This window comes from Leptonychotes weddellii, chromosome 11 (assembly GCF_054177405.1).
Source record: "Leptonychotes weddellii isolate Sample4059 chromosome 11, ASM5417740v2, whole genome shotgun sequence".
Classification (NCBI taxonomy): domain Eukaryota; kingdom Metazoa; phylum Chordata; class Mammalia; order Carnivora; family Phocidae; genus Leptonychotes; species Leptonychotes weddellii.
The window spans coordinates 2041850-2051752 of record NC_138379.1 but is presented as its reverse complement, the minus strand read 5'-3'; the positions used below and the strand labels follow the sequence as shown (position 1 = coordinate 2051752).

Sequence of the window (9903 nt, the reverse complement as noted above, 5' to 3'; positions counted from 1 at the left end):
GTGACTTCCGTCAGTGCAGGGTCAGGTTGCAAAATTAACTCCAGTCCCCGAGCAAGGGCTCAAAGACACGGCTCAAACCCGCTCCTCCTTTCTTAGATCCCCGCATCAGTGCCAATCTCCTCACTGGGGAAACCGGAGCCCGGGCAAAGTTCTCGCAGCCGCATGATACTTGCATTTAATATTCTAGCCGTTATGGTCCATGAGGATCCCCCGTCCGGGGAGAGCAAGTCATTGATGAGTTTGCACCATTGGACATGTCACCCATAACACCAACAGGAGATCACACTGATCTGATTTTTGCAAGGCACGCAGTTTGATGACGCCATGCTTAATTTTACTGCTTCTACGTCCCGGGAAAGGTCACCCAAAGCATGAATTTCCACTGCTGGGGGGCAAATGAACCATTTGAGGTTCGTTGGAGATGGGGCCAGAAACAGAAGGTGGGACTGTGGTAAAGACAGTGCCTGGAGGCAGGACGTGTGGGGCCCGGAGTGGGGCCACACTGCCCCCCGGGGCTTAGTTCCAGCCCCGACGGGTGTGCTGCACGCGACCCTGGAGGCAGGGCGGGAGTGAGCGGGGCAGAGCGCAGGCCACGGTCATCCCGCAGGCCACGGCCAGCCCGCACAGCCCACGGTCAGCCCACGTCGTCCACGGTCAGCCCGCACAGCCCACGGTCAGCCCACGCCGTCCACGGTCAGCCCGCACAGCCCACGGTCAGCCCACGCCGTCCACGGTCAGCCCGCGCCGTCCACGGTCAGCCCACGCCGTCCACGGTCAGCCCGCGCCGTCCACGGTCAGCCCGCGCCGTCCACGGTCAGCCCGCACAGCCCACGGTCAGCCCGCGCCGTCCACGGTCAGCCCGCGCCATCCACGGTCAGCCCGCACAGCCCACGGTCAGCCCGCGCCGTCCACGGTCAACCCGCACAGCCCACGGTCAGCCCGCGCCGTCCACGGTCAGCCCGCACAGCCCACGGTCAGCCTGCACAGCCCACGGTTGGCCTGGGCCGCCGCTGACAGCCGCGGAGTCCAACTGTCGGGAAGGCAGAGTGGGGGGACCGGATATGGGATCCACAAGGGTGGGATCCAGCGTGGCTGGTGTCCTGGTGATTGCGCCCCCAATAGTCTGCAATCTGGAAGTCTGGGCAGGAAGGAGGCGTGCGAGGCAGAAGCGCGATGGACAGCCGGTGGGAAGGAAGGCACGGCCCGTGGGATGTACATGTTAATCTTCTAAGTAAGTGCAGGACGTCGCTGGCCGTTCCTGAGACACTTTCTGTGTCAGTAACCATCCCCAAAGCAACGGGGTGGCGACGCTCCCGAAAGCTTCTGGTGGCTCTGACCTGGCTGGCCCTACAGTGAGGAGCGCGGGGTTTGGAGAGCAGCTCCGCCCCCGGAAGCGAGTCCCCGGGAGCCCCGGCCTCTCAGGGCCCGGACGCGGTGTTCTGGACTCCAGAGGCTCATTGCTTCCGCCTTAACCTTTGAGAAGCAATAAGACAAAATTTGCTTATTAAATGGCTTTGTCCTCGCTTTACTGCCAGCCAATAGCCACGTGGTATAAATAAAGGAGCCGCAGGACAATTTCTCCCAACGATTTATGTGGACAGTTTTCAAACCCACAGGAGAATTAAAAGAACAGTACAAAGAACGCCTGAATACCTGTTCTAAATTGACTTACTGTTAACGTTTTGCTCAATCTCTCTCCCAACACTTTGAGGGTAAGTTGCAGACATCTTGACACTTGACACAAATCTAAATGTTGCAGCGTGCAGCCCCCTGCCACGGCCCTCCCCCTGCCACAGCCGTCCCCCTGCCACGGCCGCATGGCTACCACACTCAGGGAGATAATTTGTGCTGGGAACTAATTCCCCCTCACTTAATTCTGGGCTGGACTTCTGGCCAATAACACCCAGCAGAAGTGACATTGGGGACATCCTTGATGAGGTCATGAGAAGCCTCGTAGCTTCCCCTGGGTTTCCCAAAGCATCCCCATCCTTGGAGCCCTCACCCTGCTGGGAGTGGCCCACGCCACAGATACTGCAGGTAGGAGCTCCTGCCAACAGCCCCAATGGGCTCCCAGACAGTCCGCATTAGCGTGAGCAAACCATCCTGGACACCCGGCCCTGTCGAGCCTTCAGATGGCTCCAATCCCAGCAGCCCATCTGTCTGCAATCACAGAGAGACCCCAAGTGGGAGCCACCCAGCTAGTCCAGCCAACTCACAGATGAGTCTAAAGTTTGGGAAGGTTTGTGATGCAGGGACACATGGTAGAACATTTCCCAGTGGGTTCCAGAGAGAGGCTGTGGAGGGTACCATGGCAGGCCCTGGGAGCTTGTCCCAAGAGCTGACCTCTAGATGGACCACACCCTGTGGCCATGACCGCAGGCAGGGCAGGTGGTGACCTGGAGAGTGACCTGTGGACCCTGTGTGAATGGGCATGGGTCACGTCCATGAACCCGCCGGTGAGCTCCCCAGTGAATCTGCATTTCCCCACCAACGCCTTCTGGAGTCATTGCTACCAGGGAAGTGTGTGGGGGGTGGAACGGTGGTCCCCCAAAAAGACGTTCACATCCCAGAACATGTGATGTGCCCGCCGATCCCATAAAATCATGGCTAAATGGCTTGAACCATGATCACGAGGAAATTAAGAGCAAAGTGAAAACTGGACAAGGTCCTTCTTGTGAACATTTTAAAACTCTATTAAACAGCTCTTGAATGATATGGGAAATAAAAACCAAAATTTCAGAATTTCCGAAAAACGATGATAACGAAAGCACTTGGTGTGAGGATCTACGAAACATATTTAAAACAAGGCAAACAAGAAATTCTATAGTTTTTAATATTCGTATCAGTAAAAAAAATGAAAGAGTAAATTAACTTCTCAACCAAAAGAGATTGGAAAGAGCAACAAAGGAAAGAACAAAGTAATCATAAATACAAAGGAAAGCACCCAAAAACAGAAAGCAGTCTGCAGGGCCCCCTGGCCCCACCGTGGGAACCCCCTAGGGTCAGCTCTGTCCCACTCTGTGCACCGTCCACACTGGGACAAGCTTAGGCACGTCTCTAGTGAGGGGTGGCCACTGATCCCCCTCCTCTGTGGCCTGAGCCCGCCCACCCTCCCTGCACTCCTCCTCTGGGTGCAGGCTGAATCCCCCATCCTTCTGGCCTAGCTAAATCTGACACTGTCCCCTGCCCTGGGGCACTGACCACTGGGTGCTGGGCAGAGCCTGACATTGGCCTTTAACTCCACAGGGCGTCGGCATGGGCAGGCCGTCCTTCTAGGAGCCACTGGCCAAGCAGGGAGCCGAGGTTCCAGGCTCCACTAGGCAAGGACAGCCACCACTCCTCCCCTCCCCACCACTGCCCACACCTGCTCCGACCTCAGCCACTGTCCTGACACAGGCCACGAGGGGAGGCAGCTCAGGGGCCAAGGAGGCCAGGCCCCAGGCCCAGAGCCAGTGCCCGCTCACCCCGAGCCCCCACCGCCAGGACCTCAGGAGCCCTGGGAGCTGTTCTGGCCAGGACAGTGTTCCCGGGAACAGCACATCACTGGTCCCCGATCAATCAGGCAGCCAGTGGTTCCCAGGAAGGGTGTGGGACCCTGACCCCCTCTCCGGGGGCCCGAGAGGAGGGCTGCTGAACCCACATGGGCGTGTTTAAAAGCACGGGACAGCCTGTCGGCCAGGGGCCCAGGGAGCCGCCCGCCATCCCCACCCCACCCCGACTTGGACGCAAGTGTGACAATTCCCGACCCTCAGGGGCATGTCCTGGTCACGTGAGGCCAGCTCACCGCTCAGCAAGTTAATTATCTCAGAAGGGGGAAAAGAGCAAAAATATTTGACCCCAAACACGAGATCCGCTGTACTGGTATCTTTTCTTCATGAAAATGCACAGTTCTGGGGTGCCTGGGTGGCTCAGATGGTTAAATGTCTGCCTTCGGCTCAGGTCATGATCCCAGGGTCCTGGGATCGAGCCCCGCATGGGGCTCCCTGCTCTGTGGGAAGCCTGCTTCTCCCTCCCCCACTCTCCCTGCTTGTGTTCCCTCTCTCGCTGGGTCTCTCTGTCAAATAAATAAATAAAATCTTTAAAAAAAAAAAAAAGAAAGAAAATGCAGTTCTTCCAGAGGCCCCCACTTCTCCCTCTCTGAAATCTGCTCCCACCCACCCCTCCATCGGCACCTGGGACGGGCCAGTGAACAGGGGCTGGTTCTCGAGGGTCTGGGGTCCCCGGGGGTCTCCACTCAGCCATCCCCCCACCTGCTCCGTGTGGCCATGATGGGGGCTGAGCTTGGTTCTTGTCACGAAGGGGTGTTTTAGAGAAGAAGACTCTTCCGACAGCCACGAGAACTACAAGTAAAGACCACCGTGTGTCAAGTCTTCGTGTTGGGCACAGGATTAAACCTGAAACACACGTGACGGCGTGCCAACTCCACACGGAAGCTGGGGAAAGCTGAGCTTTAGGAACGGACCCCCCAGACCAGGATCGGTGCTGGAGGTCACAGTGCCGAGTGCTAGCCCAGGGCTCTGTTTCCGGGCGGGTGTGGGGCACTCCTGGCCCAGCAGGCTGTCCCCTGGGGAGCCCAAGGGAGAAAGAGCAGAGCCTCAGACCCGGGTCCCCTCTCCCTTATTTCTAGTCGTATTTCCGAAGCTCTGGGCTTTGGGGCCTTGCTGATCCTGCAGGGACTGTCCCTCCCAGAGATAGGGACCCGCTGCCTAGGAGCGTGCTTTTCAAAGGCAAAGCAGCCCACGCAGGGCCCACTGTCTCCTGCCCCAAACAGCCCAGGGCAGGTCTCACACAACACGGACAGCCCCTGAGTTGTTCAAACTGGCCCGGCCTCAGCCTGCTCGCCTGGCCTTGCCAAGTCCAACTAAAACCACAGGAAAGGCTCCTGCCCACACGTCCTCCTCCCTCTGCCTCCTGACCAACCAGTGGCTTCCTGGCAGTGGTCCCCAGGGGCCTGCCCCTCCTCTGACAATTGTCCCCTGATGTGTTGGCCTCGCCATTCCAGGTAACAAGAATGCCCACGTTAAGACACACCCTCCCCACCGAGCCCTTTTGCAGGCTGGCCAGTGGCTTGGGTGTGGTGCTGGGATGCCCTGCAGAGGACACCCGGCCACCGGCCTGTAGGTTGCACACACGGTTCACATTTTTAGGCAAAGTGCAGAACTGCCGGGAGCTGGGGAGTCGGCAACCTTAGCCTGGGCTCAGGCAGGCCACCTGTGTTACGGAAATGAGCTCGGAGCCATTTGAGAAATCCTAGGACAAACAGGCAGGTTTCCTACATCATCTCTGACACTGAGTGGGTAAGCTCGGTGAGTCTCCAGCAACTACAGAATACAGTCCATGGAGAAGGAAATCCCTCATCAGGAACGTTTCAGGCCACGTGGCTCTGCAGAACAAAATTTGGAAAAGTATTTTAACCCCAAAGAATCTGCTGATGGCTGGGACCCCAGGGTCTGAGGCCGGAATGTGGACGGGAAGGGGGGGCCTTGAGAAGGGGGACCAACCTCTGTGGACCCAGCCCCAAGCGAGGCACTGAGCTGTACACCAATGGCCAGTCCAAGAAGAGGGGAACCTGAGGCACAGGGCTGTTAGGTCCTTCTTTCACGGTCACACATCCAGAAAGGGTCAGGACATGCCCACAGCTCCTGCTTCCCACACATCTCTGCAACAAACCAAAGGACTCCGTGGAACCACCCAGAAGGTGTGGCCCAGCCCCGCTGGACGTGGGGTCCCCAGTCTGCCGCTTCCTCCCCTCCAGGCACCAGGCGGGGGGGTAGGGGGCACTGGTGTGCAGGATGGGCTGAGGAGGAAGGCACGGGCCAGCCCACACCGTCTGGACATCTCTGAGCTCATGCCTGTGAACCAGCAGCACACTCCTCCCGTTTCCAGGGAACTGGCCCAGACACCCTCGGTCCAGCCAGCTGGGCCCCAGAGGACACGAGAGGATTTAGGGCCCGGGCGGGTGGTGAGTGCAGCTGCTCCAGCAGATCTCAGAGAGGCTCCCAACAGCAGGTGAGAAGCCTCAGTGCCCCTCCACCCACCCACCTGCTCTGCCCAGGTGAGGAGACACTTCCCCGAGGATGTTGGGGGCGGGCACTGGGACATGGGACTGGGGAAGCAGACTGACGTGGCTGGCGCTTTGGGTCCCCATGTGGGTGAATGGGCAGGTGTACCTGCTCTGAGAGTGTGGATGGGGGCCATCCCAGCACGCCATCCTCCCCAGATCCTTCCAGGCAGAGCCCCCCACCCCCACTCCCCAGCACAGCCTGGCCTCCCCACCGCTTACCTCCGAGCAGCGAAGTCTGATCAGCCCCCTCGGTGTACCTTGGGGACATCACAGCCCAGAAAAGAGAGGGTCAGTGCACTCACCCCAGGACACCAAAGGCCGACCCAGCTCGCTGGCCCTGAGGATGAGCCGCCATGTGTCCCAATACGGGACAAGGCTCAAGGGGACAAAGGCGACACCCCACAGGGAACAAGGGCAACCAGAGAGAAGGATGCTTGGGGTGCCAACCTGGGGGTGCTCAGAGCAGGCGGAGGAAGGGAGCTGAGAGGAGAGCAGGTCCTTAGGGTAGATGGGACCCGGGTAAGTGGGGAGGGGGTCAGGGTGCCCTGGGTGGGGGCACAGCCCAGCAAAGGTGTGTAAGGGGAACCCAAAGGGTATCAGGTGGTCCCTGTCTCTGTCTCTCTGTCCCCCTGTCTCTGTCTCCCTCTTCATCTCTGGCTCTTTCACCTTCAACCTGTCTCTGTCCCTCTCCATCTGTCTCTGTCCTCCCCCCATTGGTCTCTCCACCCCACACCCCCTAACCTGGAGCCAGAGTCTTGACGGCCCCTCAGCTGTGTCTCTGGCCCGAGAACAAGGACCACTGTGGGTCCTGGGGGGAGGGCACAGGAAAGGGAGGGGCTTCGGGAGACCCTCAACTGCCCCAGTAGAGGTCCCTGGGACCCATTCTCCCTCCCCTGGAGACTGTCCCCAGCAGGGCACGGGCCTGGGCTAGGACAAGACTGTCGGCCTCTGGTTCCCTGAACGCCGCTGGGGGCAAACACTCACGTTAGCTTCTCCCCAGAGGACCCAGGGCCCTGCACCCCATCTCCACGGTCCCCACGCCCGCTGTGAGGCTTCAGACCAGCCCCTCCCCAACCTCCCCACAGCAGGAGTGCCAGGGGTCTAACCTCCGCCCGGGGGTGGCCTGGGGGCTCCTGCAGCCTGCCCACACCCTCCCAGCCACCTGCTGTCCCCGCCACCGCATCCTCCTTGCCCCCCTTGCCAGCGCAGGACAGTGTCCATGGGGCCATCAATGCACACCACCCCTCAGGGCCTCCAGGGTGGGGGACTTAGCAAGAGTGGGGTCCAGGCCCTCCTGGTGGGAAGCCAGGTGCAGAGTCCCGGATGGAGGAGGCAGGAAGCGCCTCCATGTGAGGGCCACACGAGGGTCCCTTTGCCGGCAGAGACCTGTCCTGCCCACTGCTGACGTCTGCCACCGTGCAGGGCCCTGTAAGTCTTAGGTGCATTCCGTGGAGCCCCCCTAGCCAGGAGGAGGGCAGGGCCCGGACCCGCCGCCAGCATCACCTCGGCGTACCCTGCACTAGGCGCGGCTTACTGCCGAGGCTGAGGCCTGAAGGGTCAGGCATGGGGCCAGGAAGGGGGGCCCCCCTGGGCTGGAGCCCCACCTGGGGCGATGCCCCGCCCCCCACCGCCTCCGATTCTCGCTGCCTGCACCCCTGCCCGCCGCCGAGCCAGCCGGGATGCTGGGGCTCTGGAAGACCTTCAGCAGTGCGTCCCTCCACCTCACCCTGGCCGTGGGCCTCGCGGGGCTGCTGGGCAGCGGGCTGGTCCTCCGGCACCTCGGCCTCCAGCGGACTGCCAGGTGGGCCTCTCCAGGGCGCAGGCCGCCCCTGCCCCGGGACAGCCTCTACTCTGCCGTCACCTTCGTGGGCTTCCCCGTGGGGCTGCGGCTGTCGCTGCGGCTCTCACCCCCTGGCGACCTGCTACCAGGGCCGCGGGCCCAGACCCACCTCGGCACCGCGGCGGCCTCATCTGGGCCCTGAGGCCGCTTACCCGCGGCGGCACCACGCGGCCGGCGTCACGTGGCTGCCGCCCGTGGCCGGCGTGGCCGGCGTGGCCCTCCTCATCCGGGTGGGCAGCTACCCCGGCGCCGCCGCCCCAGTTCTTCGGCGGCCCTCTGGGCTCCGTGCCGCTGCTCCTCTGCTGGAGCCCGTCCCCACCTTCCTGCTGCCCGCCCTCCTCCCGCGGGCCACGCTGCTGGCCTGCGTCCACGGCAGCGCCAAGCCGCTCGCCCACTTCAGGGCGGGCCGCTCTCCAGAGGTCCCGGGGAGGAGGCCCGGCGGGAGGCCGGGGGCTGTCCCGGCCCATGGGCCTCCTGTAGGGGCCGCCCCCCCGCCCGACCCTTCCCGGGGGACCCCCCAGCCCCAGCTCACCGGCCCAGGGGACCCAAGGGCTGAGGACAGAGCCAGGGCCGCGGTCCTGACCCCCCGCAGCGCCCCGGAGCCGGCGGAGGTCAGGGAGGCCTGGGGGCGGGGGGGGGGGCGAGGAGCCGCGCCGGCCGCAGGCAGAGCCCGCCTCCCCAGCTCGGGCCTCCTCCCCGCCCTGCCGCAGCTCAGGCCGCAGGCGCCGAGGCGCACCTGGGGAAGCAGGGCTGAGGAGAGGTGGCCCCCAAGGCCCACGAGGGCGGCTGGGCGGGTGGGAGCCCAGGCGCGGGCTGTGCCCGCGATGTCGGGCCGTGCTGTTGACTCTCCCTGCGCGGGCGGGGCGTGGAACCGGCCGCGCCCCCGGCCCCCCGGCAGTTCCCCGGCGGCCGCCAGGTGGCGCTGCATCCTCACCAAATGCGCCCCAAGTGTGCGGCGCGGTGGGGGCTCGCTGCAGGGTGGGGGGTGCGCTGGGGGGCGGGGGGCGTCTGCCCTTCCAGCCCCACCCCCGCCTGAGCGTCCCGGACACCCTGCCACCTGCAGGATGCTCTGGCGCGTAGCCCCCAATCCTTATCCTCCCCACCTCCCCGGAAGGCTGTGCTCTTCCACCCATAGCCCCATCCGATCTGCCCTCTCCCTGCAGACCCTGCTCTGCCCGGTTCGCCCTGGGGCTTTCCTCGTGAAGGAAGCTCACAGGGAGGGACAGGGAGGGACAGGGAGGAACAGGGAGGAACAGGGAGCGACAGGGAGGAACAGGGAGGGACAGAGAGAGGGACAAGGGTAGACAGGGAGGGAGAGGGAGGGGGAGGGAGGGACATGAAGCCATGCTTTTTAGCTTTCAAAGTGCAAATCATTTTATGTATTTTTTGACGATTAAAAAAAAAAAGAAGAGAGGAGATGCCCCACAGCCCCAGCCAATTGTCTGAGACTCTGTGTGAGAACTGCTGAGATGCTCCCAGAGTCCTGTCCCTCAGAAACTGTATGAGCCTGTTAACACAATTACCACAGTCTGTGTGAAGGTGACATTATAATTATTACCGATATTAAGCAATCAGGATCCGTGGCTACCTGAACTAAATGAAACAGAAAAACTGAGAGAGAGTGTGTGTATCTGTGAGAGGGAGGAAGGGACAGAGAGAATCCTAAGCAGGCTCCACACCCAGCATGGAGCTCACCGTGGACCTCCATCTCGTGACCCTGAGATCATGACATGAGCGGAAATCAAGAGTTGGACGCTTACCTGACTGAGCCACCCAGGTGCTGGTGCTTGATGCTTTCTGATAGTAAATGAGAGAAAACCCAAGAAAAAAATGTTCATTGTGCATTAAATCATGTGTTTCTCCTGGAATCGAGGACACATGGCCTTGACCCAATTAACATGGAAAACGAGCTTCTCTACACCACAACGTACTCCTGTCAGAACTGACATGCTGTGTTGGACAATACGGCTGGATACAGTGTGGAATGAAAAAAAAAGAA

The 9903-nt window shown here is 61.4% G+C and overlaps 1 protein-coding gene and 1 long non-coding RNA gene across 3 annotated transcripts; one reads left to right on the top strand and one right to left on the bottom strand.

Annotated features, from left to right (window-relative positions):
* Positions 1 to 4116: 4116 nt before the first annotated feature.
* On the bottom strand, positions 4117 to 8736 carry LOC115941963 (uncharacterized). 2 transcript variants are annotated; one of them, XR_004076615.2, is made up of 3 exons: positions 8641 to 8736; positions 5502 to 5659; positions 4117 to 5383 (listed from the first exon to the last, which is right to left on the bottom strand). It is a non-coding gene; the product is annotated as an uncharacterized LOC115941963 (long non-coding RNA). The 2 variants fall into 2 exon arrangements; XR_014138372.1 differs by lacking the exon at positions 8641 to 8736 and adding an exon at positions 8437 to 8522.
* Positions 7744 to 8323, top strand: MRGPRG (MAS related GPR family member G; the record flags this gene model as incomplete). The annotated part of the gene is given in 4 exon segments (XM_081798298.1): positions 7744 to 7941; positions 7994 to 8133; positions 8135 to 8220; positions 8223 to 8323. Coding segments are annotated over 4 exon segments (525 nt in total), but the record flags the coding sequence as incomplete, so codon positions are not given.
* Positions 8737 to 9903: the final 1167 nt, after the last annotated feature.